The sequence below is a fragment of the Bos grunniens genome, chromosome 3, assembly GCF_055505025.1.
Source record: "Bos grunniens cultivar Pamir isolate PY7600 chromosome 3, Bosgru_T2T1.0, whole genome shotgun sequence".
Taxonomy (NCBI): Eukaryota; Metazoa; Chordata; class Mammalia; order Artiodactyla; family Bovidae; genus Bos; species Bos grunniens.
The window spans coordinates 107,635,915-107,656,235 of record NC_141167.1 but is presented as its reverse complement, the minus strand read 5'-3'; the positions used below and the strand labels follow the sequence as shown (position 1 = coordinate 107,656,235).

The 20,321-nt window shown below is 56.5% G+C and overlaps 1 protein-coding gene across 2 annotated transcripts; it reads left to right on the top strand.

Annotated features, from left to right (window-relative positions):
• The first annotated feature begins 1,341 nt into the window (after positions 1-1,341).
• On the top strand, positions 1,342-18,344 carry INSRR (insulin receptor related receptor). Of its 2 annotated transcripts, XM_086393403.1 has the most exons (22): positions 1,342-1,905; positions 5,136-5,687; positions 7,230-7,533; positions 7,628-7,770; positions 7,961-8,105; positions 8,974-9,188; positions 9,465-9,591; positions 11,439-11,677; positions 11,884-12,051; positions 12,144-12,339; positions 12,532-12,573; positions 12,651-12,871; positions 13,127-13,263; positions 13,348-13,510; positions 13,746-13,851; positions 14,560-14,612; positions 14,795-15,024; positions 15,700-15,810; positions 15,940-16,099; positions 16,383-16,512; positions 16,633-16,767; positions 17,249-18,344. In XM_086393403.1, exons 1-22 carry the CDS (start codon positions 1,821-1,823, stop codon positions 17,490-17,492), a joined length of 3,906 nt encoding a protein of 1,301 aa, XP_086249529.1. In that variant the 5' UTR covers positions 1,342-1,820; the 3' UTR covers positions 17,493-18,344. The 2 variants fall into 2 exon arrangements, with proteins under 2 accessions (XP_086249529.1, XP_086249530.1); XM_086393404.1 differs by lacking the exon at positions 15,700-15,810.
• The last annotated feature ends 1,977 nt before the right edge of the window (positions 18,345-20,321 follow it).

Sequence of the window (20,321 nt, the reverse complement as noted above, 5' to 3'; positions counted from 1 at the left end):
GCCCCGGCCTCAGATCTCACTACGCATTGTGCGCGTACCTGAGGAAGTGTGCATGTCACTTGGGATAAATTAGGGGAAATACTCCCTAAACTCTAGAAAGAAATGGGGAGGGACTCCCAAGAAACCAAACGCAGGAGCTGGAGAAGGAAAAACAGAAGAGACAGAAAGGGATGGTGTCGCCCCCAAACAGCCGCAGAATGGAAACTCGGGAACGGAGACGCCGATTTCCAGGAGAGACCACAGGGTGGCGCTGGCAGCCCGCGCGCAAGGGGTGAGCTCCGCCGGAGTTGGGTGGGTGGGGGCGCGGTCTGCAGCCCCCCACTGGGCTGCGCCTGGCGACCCAGCGTCAGCCACTGACCCGGGCCAGCCAGCACTGGCCCTCGGGCAGGGTAGGGCCAAGCTGGGCTGGGCAGGCATCGATCGCCGCTCTGACAAGAGCATCGATTTCTGCGCGGAGAAATTAATAGATCTTCTCTTAGCTCCTCGGACTCGGGAGCCGCCCGCGGGCGGAGCTGGGGACACGTCGGTCCAGGGAGGCCATGCACCCGGAAAGCCCCTGGTCCCCAGCACCAGCTAGAGGACGGGTCCCAGCCCCTTCACCCCGCGGGCCTCATGCCTGGGAAAGGGGAAGGAAGAGGGGTCCTGGGGGAGGGACTCTAAAGGAACCCACGAAGGAAGCCCTCCGAGGGGAGAGTTTTCCCCACCAGGGCCCCACATATATCCCCACCAATTCCCCAAGACAGAGACAGAGACAGAGACCGACCCACCGAGCAGCCCGAATTCAGGAAGGTGACGAGACAGAGGCGGAGCCCACGGGGTGATTGCCCTTTCCACGATTTTGGTTGGAACCAAGGGACTTAACTGGGACAGAGCCTTGCGCCAAAAGCCTCCTAAGGAGGCTGCGAGGGCCTCGGAGAAGCGAAGGGCTTGGCTATTCCGGAGACGGGTCGTATAACCGCCAGGTTTCAAGCTTAGTTAGTTAGCCCGCAGGTGTCAAGGCAGAGGGTGGCAGAACTCAGAACCACCCGTTCCCCGGGGGTGGGGGCTGCTTCCTGCCGCTCGGGCTAGCCGTGCACCCCACCTGGGAGAAGTCCTCAGGGGCGGGGGTGGAGGGACCCACCGCAGCTGCAGCGGGGTTGGAGGGAGCTCTGTTCCAGGGCTACCATCCCCCGGTATTTTGGCCTTATTTCCCCAACAGACCTGTCCACCCTTGAGTTGTCAGGCTAAATATTTTGGCTTGGCGGGAGAGGTGGAGAGAGCCGAGAGGTCCCAGTAAACCAATCCGTTGGGTCTGGGGCGGGGAAGCGGGAGCTGGGCGCGGCCCCTGCGTGCCGCCCTGGGAGATACCGTGGCAGCGCGGCCAGCTGGCGCTGGGGAGCCGAGCGTGCCCGGAGGGATACGGGGAGTCTCTCCCCAGAGAGTCCCGCGCGCCCCGGAACCCCCAACTGCTGTCCTCTGCCCCCGCCCTCGGGGTTGACCAGGCCTCTGGCGCTGTCTTTTGCTCAGCGCCGTGTGACTTTCTTCCCCTGGAAGCTTGAGTCTCCCCGTTGCTGTCTGCATCTCCGTCCTCGTCTCTCTGTCTCCGGGTGCACACTGAGTCTCTGGCTCCAGCGGCCTGCCACTGTCTGTGTCTCTGTGGCTCTCATTACTTCGTTTCTGTCTCCTGCCATCTCTATGCAGGATTCTTTGTGGTTCTGCTCTTTCCCTTCCCTTTCCCTCTGAAGCCTGCGTCTCTGTGTCCCTTAGGACTCGTCAGACCCTTCTACTCCCTGGAGCCATCTGGAGAGGAGCCAGGACTGGGCACAGACAGGACCAGGACAATGGCAGTGCCCAGTCTGTGGCCATGGGTAGCCTGCCTGCTTGCAATCCTCCTCTCCTTGGGATTTGGCCTGGACACGAGAGAGGGTGAGTCCCCAGCCCTGTCTCCTGGAGCCCCATCTCCCTCCCAGCAGACTGGGAGGCCAAACACTGAATTTCCACCCAGAACGCGTCCATTTCCCTACTGGGACATGAAGACTGGGGGTAGCTCTCAGAAGGACTTCCCACCAGGGAAAGCAGTCAGTTTCCCACATTAAGGGTGTTTTCCTCTCCGTTCCCTGGGGAATGAGAAGGACCTTGAAACAGAAGGATGGATAGATGCCCTCCATTTCTGCTTATGAAACAGTGATCCTAGTAAAGCCCAAATGAGAACCAAGGTGGGGGGAGGGGTAGTCTTAGAGGTCATTTCTAGAACCGCTAAATGGGAAAGGGGCCCAGGATGAGAAGGAGCTGAGAACTAGGCACCATTAAGTAACTGAACCCACTGTGCAGACGGGAAACTGAAGCTCAGAGACCTGAAAGGGCAAGCTAGACTGTGTCCTGAACTCCTGCCTCTGGGTCCTGTCCTGTGTCCCCCACTTTGAGGGCCCATCCATCGGGCTAGGGGGCTGCTTTAAATTAGTCCCCAGGCTAAACACTGTATAGTTTTGGGGGATGGGACCACGTAGACAAAGTGGCTCTCCTGGGGGTGCTGGGGACTTGGCAGGGAGAGGAAAAAATGCTGAGAGTGGAAGATTCAGAGGCGGAAGGGGTAAGAGATGTCCTTCTCCCCAAATCTCAGTCTCCCTTCCAGACTCCCTTCCAGACTCCCTTCCAGTCTCCCTTCCAGACTGAGGGAGCTCAGGAATCCAGTGCTCTGTGCCTCAGGGATCACGTGATGCCCTCAGACTGGGGCCTTCCAGGGCAGAGCAGAGTCTCCCCTTCCTGTAGAGACAGAAGGGTGACGTGAATGGGTTGGGGTACGGAGTCCCCAGAGGCACTGCCTGCAAGGCATAGCCCCACCGCCTGCACCCCTCCCCTCCTCCACTGCTGCACCAGGACAGGGCATAGCAGATGCCAGCCAGGAGCACAGTTGTCAGGACAGGAGCACGGCCCTGGGGTGTGGGGGAGGGAGGTGTTTGGTCAGGGGACCCAGATGTCTGGTTCCCAGTGCAGCTCTGCACAGGGCCATGTCTGGAGGGGAGGCAGGCAGGGGTTAACCTGTGAAGGTCGGTAGATTTGTTTTTCCAAATGACTCCCATCAGGGGAGCCCTAGAGAGGCCAGGGCATGATGGGAAGTGGCATGTGGGCTCCTGAAAGAACCCCCCATCTGCCTGCAGAGCCTGATTGGCCTTTGCCTAGAGGGACCAGAAGTGTTTTCTCTTTGTGTGTGTGCATGTGTGCCTGCAAGTGCTCAGACACACACAGTTGCTGGTAGAGCTAAGCACAGGGGCCATTAATGACGACAGGGAGAAGGTATGAAGTAAGCCCCAGTGAGCCAGCCTAGCCTGCCCACCCCCTTTAAAACATCAGGGGATGGGCCTGGGTATTTAAGATGCCTGCCGTGTTGCTTGAGGACTGGGTAGGAGTGGAGGGAGTGGACGCCGGAGACGTTAGCAGGACTCGACTAGCAAACCAAAAGATTCAGACCCGAATCTTCTAAGTGAGGACCATGGAAAGTATCCTTGGGAGAAGGGAGTGCAGGAGCCAGGTAAGCAACCTATTAGGGGAACCATTCTAGGTGACTTGGGGAAAGAAAGGAAAATGGGGCCAGGGTCCTGGGACCAGAAAAATCCAGACACACCCAGTTCCCTGAGGGAGGAATAGACTTGGGGTCCAGATGCCGTTGATTCAACTCACAACCCCCGAGTGCCCAGTGCTTCCTGCCCTGAACTGGGCACCATGGTGATTGACAAGGGCCCCAACCACAGGAGAGTCCCTCCTTAGAAATGGTGACAGAGAGAGAGAAAGCAATGTTGCGGCAATACCCCAGGTGTTCTGGTGTGAGTGCTGGACTTAGTGCAGCAGAGCCTGAAGGGAACGTGATTAACGCAGGGTCAGAGGGTCAGGGAATGGGGGCTTGACCTGAGGCTTTCAGGACAAGAACTGAGGGGTTAACAGGCCAAGGAACTTTTCTAAGGTACTAGTGGGGCCCAGTTTATCGACGTCCTGGAATGTCAGGCTGAAGAATTTAAACTTGAACTTTTGGCAATGGGGAGCCATGGAATGTTCCTTCGAGAGTAAACAGATGCTGGGACCAAGGTTCTAGCTTCCTTAGGCCTGGGAGAGAAAGGGAGTGTATGAAGCTCAGACTATTGCTTCTCAGTCACAGAATTCATTCATTCATTCCTTCATCAAATATTTACTGAGCACCAATTTTGTGCCAAGCACTGTATCAGGCACCAAGGACACAGCAATGAATTACATGATGACCCCTGCCCTTCTAAAGCTTACAACAAACAAAAGAAGTAAATTGTATATTAGCCAGTGTTAAGCATTTGAAGGAAAACTAAGTAGGAAAGGGAGTAGGAGGTAATAGGGTGATCAGAGAAGTCCTCACTGAGAAAGTGACATCTGAGCAAAGACTTCAAAGAGGTGAAGAGCCATGGAGAGGGAAGAGTGTTCTAGCCAGAGGGAGCAGAAGGTGCAAAGACCCCAAGGCAGCAGCTTGTCAGGCTCGTTTGAGAAACCACAAGACAGCCGGTGTCTCTGAAGAAAAGAGAAAAAGGGGATAAAGTGGGAGAAGTGCAGAGGCCATGTAGGCTGTGGTAAGGACTTCAGCTTTTCATCAGTGAGATGGAGGCCGCTGGGGTGCTGTGAGCGGTAGAGGAGTGTGATCCAACTTGTGTGGTGTGTTTCCACTCTGGCTGTGGAGTGGAGGATAGGAGAGAGAGGGGGATAGGGCGGAAGTGGGGAGACCATTTAGGAAGCTATTACTGTAAAGTCTGGAGAAGACGACGGTGAAAGCGGTGAATGCGATTCTGGGTATATTTTAAAGGTGGAGCTCACAGGGTGTGGGGGTTAGAGAAGGAAAGGAATGATGGAGGCTTTCGCTTTGGAGTCTGACTGCAAGAAGGAAGTTGCAGTCAACTGAGAAGGGGACGTGAGTTTGGGAGGGAAGGTCACTTTTGCCCAGGTGGGCTCCTCTGGTGGGGATCCTGTAAGCTGCGGATGAAGCCTCTGAGGCCCAGAGAGGAGGTTCCCCCCACACCCACAGCAGAGCCTGACTCTGCCTTAATGTTCCCTCCCAGTGTGGTTCCCTCCTCCCCAGCTGCCAGAGCAGGATGGGGTGCTTGGCCCAAGCTGTACTGATGGCTACCTGCCGCTTGTACCCACAGTGTGCCCTAGCCTGGACATCCGCTCAGACGTGGCAGAGCTGCGGCGGCTGGAGAACTGCAGCGTGGTGGAGGGCCACCTGCAGATCCTGCTCATGTTCACAGCCACCGGCGAGGACTTCCGTGGCCTCAGCTTCCCACGCCTCACCCAGGTCACCGACTACCTGCTGCTCTTCCGGGTCTATGGCCTGGAGAGCTTGCGTGACCTCTTCCCCAACCTGGCAGTCATCCGCGGTGCCCGCCTCTTCCTGGGCTATGCGCTGGTCATCTTCGAGATGCCACACATGCGGGATGTGGGGCTGCCGGCACTGGGGGCCGTTCTGCGTGGGGCTGTGCGTGTGGAGAAGAACCAGGAGCTCTGCCATCTCTCCACCATTGACTGGGGTCTGCTGCAGCCTTCACCTGGTGCCAACCACATTGTGGGCAACAAGCTGGGCGAGGAGTGTGCCGATGTGTGCCCAGGCCTGCTGGGCACCACGGGTGAGCCCTGTGCCAGGACCACCTTCAGCGGGCACACTGACTACAGGTGCTGGACCTCCAGTCACTGCCAGAAAGGTGGGCACTGGCACAGAAGAGGGCCAGGGAGCGCAGGGAGGGCAGAGGCAGACGGCACTGGGCACCCATAAGATGGTATGTGTCAGTACTTTGCTGACAGTATTTATTTTAACTGTCATTCATCCTATGTCTTTATTCCCATTTTGCAGATGAGGAAACTGAGGTTCAAAAAAGTTAAATAACTGACGTAGCATCAGGTAGTCAAGGGGTAGGCGCAAGACAGTGTCAGGTAGTCATGGAGACAGTAAAAGAAAAGTATAAGTTGAATATGGGGGAGAAGAGTAGCGTGAATGGATATGAGGCAGCTGCACAAGACGCAGAATGAGGCAGAGGTCAAGAGCAAAGCCGACTGTCCTGGGTTCGAATCTCAGCTTTACTACTTACTGGCGATGTTCGTTTCGCCTCTCTGTGCCTCGATTTCCTCATTTGTAAAATGATTGTAGCACTGTGATGAGGAGCAAACTGTTCTGTAAAACATCACAAGAGTGCCTGGACCATAGTAACTAGTTCTGTGTCTGGTGCAAACGGCCACAGTACAGGCTGGCAGTACTGCAGTGGGGAGGTTGGGAGCTGGGCGGAAGAAGAAAGGAGGAGGAGGCAGATGAAGAACAGGACAGGAGAGGACAAATATGTGATGTGGGACCTTTTTTAGGAGGTAAGGTGCCTGGAGGGGAAGCAGAAGGAAAGGGTGGAGAAAAGGAGGAGTGGAATAAGGCGGGATGGTTGGAGGAGGAGGTGAAGGTTGTGGAGGAGGGAAAGGAACCTTGAGAGGTTGGAAGCAGATCTGGGGTCCCCAAGCTGGGGTTCCTTCCATGCAGCCCCTGGAGGTCAGCTCTCTTCACCCCAGTGCCTCAGCATCAGGGCAGAAGAGTAACCAGATCCCTGCTATATCTGCTGTGCCCCCACCCCGAAGTCTCCCTGTTGGCTGTAAACACAGCTGCTTCATGTCCTCTCTCGTGTATAGTGTCAACATGCCCTGGCTGACCCCTGCCACACGCATCGCTCCCATGGACACATCCAGCTGCCACTGTGCAAAGGAGCCAGGCTCCTGGCACCCAGCCCCACATCTGCTTGGGGCTACCTTCCACCCAGGGCAGAGACTGAAGAGGGAGGAGGGATGGGCAGAGGCCTGGATCGAATGACCAGGGGTGGCCCCTTCTCCCACACACTCCCAGGTCCACCTGGCCCTAGTCCTCACTCCTCAAGAGAAGCTGGCTGGTTCACCTTGGCCCCATGCCCAGCGATGATCTGGGCACCAGGCCTAGACAGGACAGCAGGCTGGGGAGCAGGAGCCCTGATGGACAAGGTCACTGCTTGGTCCTGAGTTCCAATACCCCTGACTAGGCACTGTGGGAGGTGGGGAGTCACAGAGAGGGGCCGTGGTCTGTATCTTCAAGAGCCCCCATCTGGGGAAGAGTTGGCAACCAGTGTCATCTGAATTGGACGGATCTGGGTGCAGACCAAGAGTATTAGCCCTCAGGGAGAGGGCGGGGCAGGACCAAGGAGGTGCAGGTAAGGTCTAACGCAGCACTCTGCCCACAGTGTGCCCCTGTCCTCGGGGGCTGGCCTGCACAGTCAGGGGCGAGTGCTGCCACGCCGAGTGCCTGGGAGGCTGCAGCCGGCCGGAAGACCCCCGTGCCTGCGTCGCCTGCCGCCACCTCTACTTCCAGGGCGCCTGCCACCGGGCCTGCCCGCCAGGCACCTACCAGCATGAGTCCTGGCGCTGTGTCACAGCGGAGCGCTGTGCCAGCCTGCGCTCTGTGCCTGGCCGTGCCTCCACTTTCGGCATCCACCAGGGTAGTTGTCTGGCCCAGTGCCCTCCAGGCTTCACCCGTAATGACAGCAGGTGAGTGTCGGGTGGGTGGGGGGCACCCTTGGAGCAGTGAGGAGGCCCACACTGGTCCAGGACTCATGCCACATCCTCTGCTTGCCCCTACTAGCATATTCTGCCACAAATGCGAGGGGCTGTGCCCCAAAGAGTGCAAAGTGGGCACCAAGACCATCGACTCTGTCCAGGCAGCACAGGATCTGGTGGGCTGCACCCACGTGGAAGGGAGCCTCATCCTCAACCTCCGTCAAGGCTGTTAGTGCCTTCCAGAGCCACACCCTTCCTCCTGGCCACACCCCTTACAATGACCCAGCTAAAGCACCACTTTCCATCATCCTGGGTCCCTGCCCTGAGGGCCCCCTTCCCTGGGCCCCCAGCCAGCTCCCCCACAATGGACCCATCACTTTCCTTGCCCCGGCTCCAGTCCTGTCTTCCCCATCCCCAGATAACCTGGAGCTGGAGCTGCAGCGAAGCCTAGGACTGGTAGAGACCATCACTGGCTTCCTCAAAATCAAGCACTCCTTTGCCCTCGTGTCCCTAGGCTTTTTCAAGAACCTCAAACTTATCCGGGGGGACACCATGGTGGATGGGTAAGGGATCAGAAATAGTTTCCTCTATCATATCTCCTCCCCAACATTCCCCAAACTGTAGTCAAGTGTGCGGGAACCAGCTCTGCTACTTACTAACTATGTGCCTCTGGGTAGGTTAACTTCTCTGGTCCTCAACTTTCTCATCTGTAAAATGGGGTTAACATAACACTACTTATTTCTTAGGGCTGTTGAGAATATTACTGAAGCTGTTATGTATAAAGCACTTAAAACAGAGCCTGAAACAAAATACACACAATTACATAAAACTGTATTTACATATCACCCTATACGGATTGCCTATAATTGTTGTCATCTGATCCTCTTAGCTGCAGAGCAAACTCCCTGGGTTTGAAACCCGTTCCTACCTCTACCAGTCGAAGCTTACCCTTAATGTAGCCAGGATTTTTCAAAATAATGTTTTAAATTATCATCCAGCCAAGTGGTTTCTCGCGTACCCCCCAGGGTGTCCCCACTCCAGCTGGAAAGGCACAGCCCCAGGCTGAGTCTCACTCCGCCCTGTGTCCCCAAAGCCAGGACAGAGCCTGGCAGAGAGCAGGTGCTCAATTAACGTGAGATGCAGGAAGGAGGAAGGTGGAAAAACTGTTGGCCCCATTTCACTGATGAGAAAAACACAGAACGTGGGTGCCTTGCTGGACGTCACACTCCTGGTCAGTGGCACAGAGTGGGTGTGTACTAATGCCCCACGTGTACCGGTGTGGGTGGGCTGCTGTGTGCCCCTCCTCCCCTGTGTGCCCCTCCTCCCCTGTGCCCCCAGTGCAGACCCTTCAGGAAGAGCCCATAAGACACACCCTTCCTCATCCTTTGCCCCCACCTGCCATGCAGAGCAAGGTCCCCTGGCCTCCCCCAGGAACTACACCTTGTACGTGCTGGATAACCAGAACCTACAGCAGCTGGGTTCCTGGGTGGCTGCAGGGCTCACCATTCCTGTGGGCAAGATATACTTCGCCTTCAACCCACGCCTCTGCTTGGAGCACATCTACCGCTTGGAGGAGGTGACTGGCACTAAGGGACGGCAAAACAAGGCTGAGATCAACCCCCGCACCAACGGAGACCGCGCTGCCTGTAAGGCCCGACACCCCAAGCCCTGGCACCTTGGCAGTGAGAGAGGGGACCCCAAGGAACACCCAGACACACACACACACACACACACACTAGAACACACCAGACACGCTCTCAAGTGGAGGGGAGGCTTGAAGGGAACGATGGGATAAGTTCTCTTCAGAGGCCACGTTAAGGGGCAGGATGCTGCGGGGTCAGGGTGGGGGCTTGGGAGTAGGCGGCTCAAGCAGGTGTTCTCAACGTGGTCAAAAGCAGGTGTTCGCCTTTTACCCCACCCAGGCCAGACTCGCACTCTGCGCTTTGTGTCCAACGTGACGGAGGCCAATCGCATCTTGCTGCGATGGGAGCGCTATGAACCGCTTGAGGCTCGCGACCTACTCAGCTTCATTGTGTACTACAAGGAGTCGTGAGTGGCGGGGGCGGGGCCAGAGAGGGGCGGGGTCAGTGGGTGGGGCGGGGGCGGGGCGGGGCGGGGCGGGGCGGGGTGGGGCGGGGCGGGGCCAGAGCGGGGTTGCGGGTCAGAGCCTGACCAGGCAAATTTGTTGACCGCACGTAGGTGAGGGCAGAACCCTGCGGGGCTGTGGAAAGCCAGAAAGCCAAGAACCCCGAGTCTCACTCCCTTGTAGGGCTCACGTCTGGCTCTCCTCTCACTTTCTTCATCCCTCCATGCCTCAGTTTTATCTCACCCAGTGATGAAGAGCGGGCAGTCAGGATTTCTGAAAGCCCAGGAGAGGCGCCCTGCTGGGAAGACTTGGATAATTAAAGCTCAATTCACTATGCTAATGTTTTGTACTGACCACATGCTCCTGCCCCAGCAGCGGTTTGGGAAGTACCCACTAATTTGGCCAGTTTTATCCACATCTTTGCCAGCATTTCATTAAAGCCTGAGGAAGGGCGGTAGCAGGGACAACCAAGAACCAACTGCTCTTTTCTTTGGAGAGAATGTACCGACCATAGCAGGATGGATAGTGGTTAGACCACAGGAAGGACTTCTCCAAAAGCATGGCTAGAATCAAAAATAGAAATCTTTAGAAGAGAGACATGGAGTGAAGAGTACTGTCACCCTTTATGGTAGATGGAAGATGGGAGCTACCTGGATCGGAATAATTTCCTGTGAATTAAAATGGAGAGATTTTAGTTGCTTGCTAGCACAGGGCCTAAGGGAACCCAGGTGGCACAATGGTAAAGAATCTGCCTGCCACACAGGAGACACAGGTTTGAACCCTGGGTCGGGAAGATCCCCCAGAATAGGAAACAGCAACCCACTCCAGTATTCTTGCCTGGAAAAGTCCATGGACAGAGGAGCCTAGTGGGCTACAGTCCACAGTCCATGGGGCCACAGAGAGTCAGAACATAACTGAGCAACTTAGTACACACACACGCACAGAGTGGGGGAGAAAAATCTACTCACAGGGCCAATCTACTCCTAGGCCTCAGTAGAAGATGAAGGACTTTAGCATGACGAACTGGACAGTTTGTTAAAAGGAGATTCCTGAGCCCCACCCCCATAGATTCTGATTCCATTAGTCTTGGGCAGGCCCTGGACTGCCCTGTAAATCTGCATTTCTAAAAAGCTCCCAGGTAATGCTGAATCTTCTGGTCCACATATTGAGGAGTGCTAACATGGACCGCAATGTAAACCCACCCCCGAAGCTCTGGCTTGTGCAGCTCACATTCTGCATGACTATACATGGCTGCCTTGGACTCAAAGGGCAGACAGTCTTAGAGGTTTTTCAGGAAACTCCCCTGGCATCTGCCTTGCAGTGTGGCTAAGGCTGTGCTCCCTTAGATATATATACTGTGGGGTGTGTGCGTGTGTATGTATGTGTGTGTTAGTCGTTCAGTCATGTCTGACTCTTTGCAACCCCATGGACTACAGCCTGCCAGGTTTCTCTGTCCATGGAGATCTCCAAGCAAGAATACTAGAGAGGGTAGCCATTCCTTTCTCCAGGGGATCTTCCCAACCCGGGATGGAACCCAGGTCTCCCACACTGCAGGAGGATTCTTACTGTCTGAGCCACCAGGGAAGCCCTATATACTGTGGATCATGGCTCAGTTTAAGCTCTGAGCAGATCCACTCAGTGAGTGAGTCATGCCAACAGGGCACCTGCCCCAAAGGGCAGACCCACATCTGCTTCTGAATGCCCTTGCACACCCCGGGAGAAGAAGGACAGTGGCAGGCTTGGAGTGGCTCAGAGAAGAGGGGGCAGAGCTAAATGAGCCGCCCCTCAACTCCAGGGATGGCTTGTTCAGCCCATTCCAGAATGCCACAGAGTACGTAGGTCCAGATGCCTGTGGGGCCCAGAGCTGGAACCTACTGGATGTGGAGCTGCCCCTTAGCCGCACCCAGGAGCCGGGGGTGACCCTAGCCCCGCTCAAGCCCTGGACACAGTATGCCGTGTTTGTACGGGCCATCACACTGACCACAGCGGAGGACAGCCCCCACCAAGGAGCCCAAAGCCCCATCGTCTACCTCCGAACCTTACCTGCAGGTAGGCTGAAGCCTTTGGAGGGGGTGGGAGCTAGATGCCTGGACCCTACTGAGAATGGAAGAACACCAGAAATAGAGAAGCTGGGTCACTGAACACCTGGCCTACAGAGGCTGGGAGGCCGGACCTCAGAAAGAAGGGCCCATTACCAGACAGTATTTAAAAGGGGGATCTGCAGTCCCTCAGGTGTACCCTCCTCCCACCCTCAGCGCCCACAGTGCCCCAGGATGTCATCTCCACGTCCAATTCCTCCTCCCACCTGCTGGTGCGCTGGAAGCCACCGACCCAGCGCAACGGAAACATCACCTACTACCTGGTGCTGTGGCAACGTCTGGCAGAGGACAGCGACCTCTACCTCAATGACTACTGCCACCGCGGTGCGCAGGGAGGAGGCGCGGGCCGGAGGGGTTGGGGTCTCGGGCTGCGGGCGCGGCCAGGCTAACTACTTCCTTGCCCGCCGCCCCTCCAGGCTTGCGGCTGCCCACCAGCAACAACGACCCCCGCTTCGACGGAGAAGACGGGGAACTCGAGGCCGACAGGGAGCCTGGCTGCTGCCCTTGCCAGCACCCACCTCCTGGGCAGGTCCTACCACCGCTGGAGGCACAGGAGGCGTCGTTCCAGAAGAAGTTTGAAAACTTTCTACACAACGCCATCACCATTCCCAAGTGCGTCTCGGCGCGAGAAAGCCAGGCGGGAGTCCAGGGTGCTGATGGGCGGGGTTTGTGAGGGGAGGGGGGGTGGGGAGGGGGGTGGGCGGGGCCTGAGATTGTGGGTGGGTTAGGAGGCGGTGCGCCCCTGCAGAGAGCACTGGGGCGCGTTCCAGATGAGCCTGACAGGGTCGTCTCTGGTCTTCCCAGATCCCCTTGGAAGGTGACATCCATCAATAAGAGCCCTCAAAGGTGAGCGGGGACGGAGCAGGGGCCGAGAAGAGCGGTTCCCGAGGCGGGGCCATGGCTCTGACTTGCGCCCTCTCTAGGGACTCAGGGAGGAGCCGACGGGCAGCCGAGGCCCTCAGGCTTGGGGGAAACAGCTCGGATTTCAAGATCCAAGAGGACAAAGTGCCCCGGGAGCGAGCGGTGCTGAGTGGCCTGCGCCACTTCACAGAGTACCGGATCGACATCCATGCCTGCAACCACGCGGCGCACACCGTGGGCTGCAGCGCGGCCACCTTCGTCTTTGCGCGCACCATGCCCCACAGTAGGTGACCCTCCCCCAGCTCTACCCTGCCCACACACCGACCCCAAGGACCCTATCTAATTAGTGCTCTAACTAGCCAGTTTGACAACCTCCCACCTCCCTGCCCCCTCCAACCTCAGGGCCTCTCCTTGCTCACTCCTGCCAGTCCCCATAATCCCAGAGTTTCCTTGAACCTCCCAGTTTAGCCCCCTTGCGTTTGAACATGAAGGTGAGAAGAATAATTGTAGTCGAGTTGCCTGATGGCCTCTCCTGCAGGAGAGGCTGATGGTATCCCAGGAAAAGTGGCCTGGGAGGCAGCCAGCAAGAGCAGTGTTCTCCTGCGCTGGCTTGAGCCACCGGACCCCAACGGACTCATTCTGAAGTACGAAATCAAGTACCGCCGCCTGGGAGAGGTAGGCACCCCTGGAGACACCCTAACCTAGCCCCGGCCTGCCCCTCCATCCTCTTCCCAGCCAGCTATTCTGTGCTGCCCTCAGGAGGCCACAGTGCTGTGTGTGTCCCGCCTGCGATATGCCAAATTTGGGGGTGTCCACCTGGCCCTGCTGCCTCCTGGAAACTACTCTGCCAGAGTTCGGGCAACCTCACTGGCTGGCAACGGCTCCTGGACAGACAGTGTCGCTTTCTACATCCCTGGCCCGGGTATGCAGGCCTCTGACTCAGACCTGTATTCCCAAACAGCCCCACCTGGGCCCCCACCCACATCTCCCATTGTGGAAACCGCAGGCCCCTCCACCTTCCACCCCATCCGCCCCACATCCTCATCTCCCACTGTGTCCTTGACCCCCTGACTTCGCCATCTTTTTACAATTATTATTGTTTTTTCTTTTTTTCTGACTTCTCCATCTTTGACCCTCTGCTGTCTTCTGGCCACCAGAGGAGGAAGACTCTGGGGGGCTGCACGTCCTTCTCACCGTCACCCCTGCGGGGCTCATGCTGCTCATCATTCTTGCTGTCCTTGGTTTCTTCTACAGCAAGAAGAGGTGATGACGAGTCCCACTGATTCCCAACACCCTTCTTCTCTGAGCCCTCATCATAACATCAGTGCAATCAGATGGTAATAGATGAGACAGCAAAAAGGACTTCCTTAGAAACAGTAACTCTTCCCCTGGGGGCACTGACTTACCTGGAGAAAAGAGACATGCTTTTTAGTTAGGGTGACCAACTTGTCCATGTTTGCCAGGGACTTTCCTGATTTTAGTAGTAACAGTCCTATATTCTGGGAAACCCCTCAGTCTGGGCATCCTGGGACTGTTGGTCACCACACTCTCAGACGGGCAGCTGAGGCCCTCCTGAGAGCTAATGAAACTGGTCCGATCATAGCAGAGAAAGAAGCAGGAAATCTCAGGATGTGTCCTGGGCTTCTTGATGTCAGATCCCTCTAGAGCTGAATATGACAGGGAACTGAGGACAGGACTTTGATTAGCTGGTTCTGAGGACTAGCTGAGGAAACCAGAGCCTCGCTACTTTTGTCCTCCCTATTCCCAGCCTGTCAGACCCCAGATCCCAGGACTAGGACCAAGACTAGCTTGGGAAGTCCTTGGGGTTCCCCAGGGGTCACCCTGACCAGAGCTAAGATAGGATCAGTAACTTCCTTCCTCCTTGGAATACCCTTCTTCCTTGTCCTCTGACATGGCTCCTTCCTTCCCGAGGACCCTTCCAGGCTGACCCCCCCTCACCTCCCATTGCAGAAACAGCACCCTGTATGCCTCTGTGAATCCGGAATACTTCAGCGCCTCTCACAGTAGGTCTGGGGGTGGCTGGACAGGTGGTGTGGGGAAGGGAGACCGGAGGGGAGAAGAGACAGACTTCCAGGCCATCTTGGAGAAGGCAGCCTTGGAACCTGAGCCCTTCAAGAAGGAAGAGGGTGGGTGGAGGTGTGGCAGAGAGCAGTGTCCTTGCTTGTGACCCCCCACTTCCTCTCAGTGTACATCCCCGATGAGTGGGAGGTGCCTCGGGAGCAGATCTCCATAATCCGAGAACTGGGCCAGGGCTCTTTCGGGATGGTATACGAGGGGCTGGCACAAGGACTGGAGGTTGGAGAGGAGCCCACGCCGGTGGCCCTGAAGACCGTGAATGAGCTGGCCAGCCCACGAGAACGCATTGAGTTCCTCAAGGAAGCCTCTGTCATGAAGGCATTCAAGTGTCACCATGTGGTAAGGAAGGGTCAAGTCCAATATCAAGGTCAGAATTAGGATGAAGGTCATGTGGTTAGAGAGGAAAGATCAGAGATGATGTCAGGGCACCATCAAGTCCAGGACTGGGACTGTGGTTAGGATCCTAACTGGATTAAAAGTCATGGTAGGGCTATAACAGGATCATGGCTAGGGCTGAGATCAGTCATGGTTGAAGGTCAAATCTGAGTGTTCAGAGCATTATTAGGAGGGTGATTGGAATCAAGGTCAGAATTGAGCCAATCATGAAGACTGAGATGATAGATACAATTAAGGTCATGGATTACGGAGACTTCCCTAGCGGTCCAGTGGCTGAGATTCCATGCTCTCAATGCAGGGGGCCTAGGTTCGATCCCTAGTCAGGTAACTAGATCCCAGATGCCACAACTAAAGATCCTGTGTGCCATCAACTTAAAAAAAAAAAATCCCATGTGCCACAACTAAGACCCAGCGGCAACCAAATAAATATATTTTATTTTAAAAAGGTCATGGGTTGGGGTCAAGGTCATTGTTAGGTCAAGATGAGGGTTATGGTCATGGCTAGGGTTAGGAGGGTTGTTGTCTGAGTCAGGTTGTGGTCACAGCAGAACAAGGTTTTGGCCAAGTGGGTCAAAGGGAGCTGAGTAGACCCGCAACGAGGCTCTCTCTCCATGCCAGGTACGTCTCCTGGGCGTGGTGTCTCAGGGCCAGCCAACTCTGGTCATCATGGAGTTAATGACCCGAGGGGATCTCAAGAGCCATCTTCGATCTCTGCGGCCCGAGGCAGAGGTGGGGACCAGGAAGCTTCTGGGTGGAGGAGCTGGGGAATTAGAAAGGACTTGGGCAGTTGAAGGCATAATCCTTATGCAGGAGTCCAGCCTCAAGTTCCTGCTTCAACAGCCCGTCTCTTGGTTCTAGAACAATCCTGGGCTCCCACGGCCAGCACTGGGAGATATGATCCAGATGGCTGGTGAGATTGCAGATGGCATGGCCTACCTTGCTGCCAACAAGTTTGTGCATCGAGACCTAGCGGCCCGGAACTGCATGGTGTCCCAGGACTTCACTGTCAAGATTGGGGGTACAGAGGGGACCAGGCAGGTGGGGCAGCCTGGGTAGAGAGACTCCCCCAGCAAGGCAGGAGAAGACCCAGGCCTGTCCCTGATCGCCCCCTGACCTGGATCTCCGTCTCCCCATCTGAGGACAGCAGAATTTGGATGGGATGATCTCTGAGGTCCTTGGAGCCCTTACAGTCCAGGATTCCTGGAGACTGTGGAGGTGGAGGGGGTTGGGAGAGGTACTCCTGGGGCAGGAGCTGGTGACTGGCTCTGCTGCCCCACACCCTGTCCACCCTCCCTTTCCAGACTTCGGGATGACTCGAGACGTGTATGAGACAGACTACTACCGCAAGGGCGGGAAGGGGCTGCTGCCTGTGCGCTGGATGGCCCCCGAGTCCCTCAAAGACGGGATCTTCACCACCCACTCTGACGTCTGGTGGGGCCTGGCTGGAGCGGGGGCTCAGGGGTGTGGAGGCAGGGTCTGGCATGCACTCCCTAGGGCGTGCTGAGCTGCATGAAGCATGCGGGGCTCAGGCCCTCCTCCCTGTCCTCCCAGGTCCTTCGGCGTGGTGCTCTGGGAGATCGTGACCCTGGCTGAACAACCCTACCAGGGCCTATCCAATGAGCAGGTGCTCAAGTTCGTCGTGGACGGTGGAGTCCTGGAAGAGCTGGAGAGCTGTCCGGTTCAGCTGTGAGTCACCCCAGCCTGGCCCTGCCTCAGCCCTGCCCTCTGCCAACATCTGCCCCACCCCTGGGAGTCTCTGAGGCTTCTACTTACACTGATCCCCAGCTCTGAGCCCTCCAACTTGAAATCCCCACTGCAACCCCCATTTACTCCCCTGTGACCCAAGCTCAGTTGGTGAAGAATCCGTCTGCAGTGCAGGAGACCTAGGTTACATCCCTGGATTGGGAAGATCCCCTGAAGGAGGGCATGGCAACCCACTCCAGTATTCTTGCCTGGAGAATCCCATGGACAGAGGACCCTGGCAGGCTACAGTTCATAGGGTCACAAAGAGTCGGACATGACTGAACAACCAAGCACAGCACAGACCTGAGCAGACATACTCCCCCCATGACCCCCTCCATGACCCCCTCCATCACACTCATTGACCCTCTCAGTGCAGGAGGCAGGAGGCGTGCACCTCTCTGACACTGCCCCCTACCTCCACCAGGCAGGAGCTGATGCAGCGCTGCTGGCAGCAGAACCCGCGCCTGCGCCCCACCTTTACCCACATCCTGGACAGCATACAGGAGGAGCTGAGGCCCTCCTTCCGCCTCCTCTCCTTCTATCACAGCCCAGAATGCCGGGGAGCCCGGGCCTCCCTGCTGCCCACAGATGCAGAGCCTGACTCCCCCCGAACCCCAAAAGAGGCCTCCTCAGACTTCAGCCCCCAGAATGGGGGTCCAGGACATTGAGGGGCACCCCATTCCCTGGCTGATTGGCCTCCCACAGACAGAGAGGAAGGGACCTCCCACGGACAGAGAGGAAGGGACCTGAGCTTTGCAGCCATGAGAGGCTGAGACGTTCACACCCCAGCCCCATGCTGAGACAGCCGAAGGAGACAGAGCAGAGCGGGACAGGCTGGGGGGTGACAGGGAGACCACAGCTGAGTCGTGGCAGGAAAGATTTTCTCAGGAATCTGAGTTCTCCATGAGAAAGTAAACAAGGCCACAGCAGGAGTGGAGATTAGACGGTGGACAAGACGCTCTGAGTGAGAGAGCCTACTCAGGCTAGAAAGAGAGGCCGATCTGCTCTGAAGGCAGGGTCTGGGGACCCCACCGGCGGTTTTGGAGCTCCTGTGGACATCCGGGGCCATCAACACGCTAGAAACCACATGAGCCACCAGACTTGGGCCTGGAAGCCTCTCTGCCCGAGTTTGGGATGCTGGGGCTGAGCGTCCAGATGGCTGCTCTTGGTACCGCTGTGTCTCACCGCCTCCCCTGCCCCACGCCATAGCGCGTGTGGGGAGAACGCAGGGACCTTGCTGAGTGGCTCCCCAGCCTGGCCTCGGGGCCTGCCTCTCCCCTTCCTCTCCTTTGCCTCACCCAGGGACCCCAAGCTTGGTGCTCCCCCTTCCTCTTCTCCAGGGCCTTCCCTCGGTGCAGATGCACCCCTTCTCCCAGGCCCTTCCCCTTCACCCCCCTCCTGCCCTGGGATTATTAAGGCCTTAAGAGCCTTGCTTCCTCCCTGCCCTGACTCCTGCCCCCCACCCCCGCCTCTCGTGGGAAGACTGGAGAAGGCATAATAAAGGCCGAGGTCTGTCTGTACCCTGGTCCCGGGCAGCCCATTATCTCTCCATCTATATGGTCTTAACACTGGATGAACTTCCTCCCTCCCTCCTTGGGGACTTGAGGTGGTGACCCTGAGGCAGTGATACAGGATAAATACACTGCTGTCAAACACCACCTCCATGAGGACCTGAGCAGCCAGGGTTGCCATGGCAGTGAAGCAGGACAATCCTGCTATTATCTGCGGCTCAGGCGGCCAGAAGTGGTTGAGCCCGGCAGGGGAACCTTTGTATCCGGCCTCCCAGCCTCACCAACCCGTCCCCCACACCTCATCTTTAGGTCATCTCTCGCTGTTTCCACTGGATAGACATTTCCTGGGGTCTCCCAGGACAGATGTGAGGCAGGCAGAACGTGGGATGGGGGAGGAGGGGTCTTGATGACATTACCAGTCCTGGCTGGATGCCCCCCTGCCAGGGCAGGGAACACATCAGAGCAGAGTCTATGTGTCTGGCGCCCTACTGTTATGCCATCCTATGAGCAGAGACGCCCTGGAGGCATGTTAAAGGAACACTTGGGAGTTGGTTTCCAGGCTCTTATGCCAGTGCCATCAGGGCATCTGAAGGGGAGGAGTTGCAGATGAATGACTTAAAACCTTGCTGAAGGGAGTGGTAGCAAAAGGGACTGGGCCTGACTCAAGGCTTTTTAGAATCCTGTACCAGTGTTTCCTGCATCCGGATCCCTGGGGCCAGAGCTCCCATGCTACACACACAGCAGGTCTAGGGAGATTTATACTTCTAAGCGCTTGCTCACTCCAGCAGCTGTCCTGCAAACCACAGCTCCTTAAGGCATGACTGGAGTGGGTATGAGTTTGTGCAAGGCGTCTCTGTATAACAACCGCAACTCACGTGCACCATCCTGACATGGGCAGCAAGGACCTCGCATCCCACCGCACCCATGGACCTGTCATTGGTGACTAAGGCAACAGTGACCCCTAATGGTTGCTGGCAGAATCACAGCTTAGGAAGAAAAGAGACGGGAAGGTTGTTCTCTCCTCCCCTGAGATGCTGGTCTCAGAGAGGCCACTATCGAGTGCAAGGGAGGAGAGACTCCACACAAGAATCCTGGATCCGAGACCTGCACACTCACACAGATCACACCGGTTACCCCGCACTTGCACAGGCCCAGAGAGGGCAGCACTGGCATCCAGCTGTCTCCCCACTACCCGCGTCCCCTCACCTCCACAGGACGGAGCACGGCCTGCTCAGGAAGTGCTGGCCATCTGAATGGGGAGGGGTTTAAAGAAGGGATTGGGAGCTGAAGAAAAGAGGGCTTCAGAAAAAAAGTGTCTGTGCTTTACCTCCAGAGATGAGTAGCTGGTGACTGACCCAAAAGAATGTTTGGGAGAAGGATGTAGGGGATACTGGAAGACAAACTCTACTGCCATCTGTACGCTAGGAAAGAAACGGATGTATATTGTAAATAACTAGACTCCAATAAAATTTAAAAAAAACAACTGGATGTAATAAGGTAGCAAGAAAGATGGCAGTTAGATTTCAGAAGGGACTTCCCAACTATACAGAGAAGCTTTGCGGGGGGAGGAAGTGTCTCCTCTCTCAGAGACAGCTAGAGAGAGACAATAGGCTGACTTGGCGAGGGAGAGCGAAGACGCATGCCGCAGAAGCAGAAGGATGAATGCAGCGACTAAAAGTGTCCAGAGACACCCTTGATTTTCTCCTCTCCCCCAGACTCAGACAGAACTTCAGTAAAAATCACCTGCCACCGGCTGAGAAGGGAAGAGAATGGGGTGGGGACAGATTAGCATAAAAGAATGAAATGTTTGGGACCTCCCTGGTGGTCTAGGGGTTAAGAATCTGCCTTGCAATGCAGGGGGTGCGGGTTCAGTCCCTGGTCCAGGAACGGAGATCCCACACGCCATGGAGTAACTAAGCCCAAGTGCTGCAACAGGAGAGCCTGCGCTCTGCAGTGACAGATCCAGCATGCCGCAACTAAGACCTA

What these genes read in the sequence shown, in the direction of transcription:
- INSRR (XM_086393403.1), top strand. Translation starts at nt 1,821, where the DNA reads ATGGCAGTGCCCAGTCTGTGGCCATGGGTAGCCTGCCTGCTTGCAATC. An exon ending in CTCCAGTCACTGCCAGAAAG is followed by an intron (nt 5,688 to 7,229) that starts GTGGGCACTGGC and finishes CTCTGCCCACAG; the next exon opens with TGTGCCCCTGTCCTCGGGGG. An exon ending in AGTACCGCCGCCTGGGAGAG is followed by an intron (nt 13,264 to 13,347) that starts GTAGGCACCCCT and finishes TGCTGCCCTCAG; the next exon opens with GAGGCCACAGTGCTGTGTGT.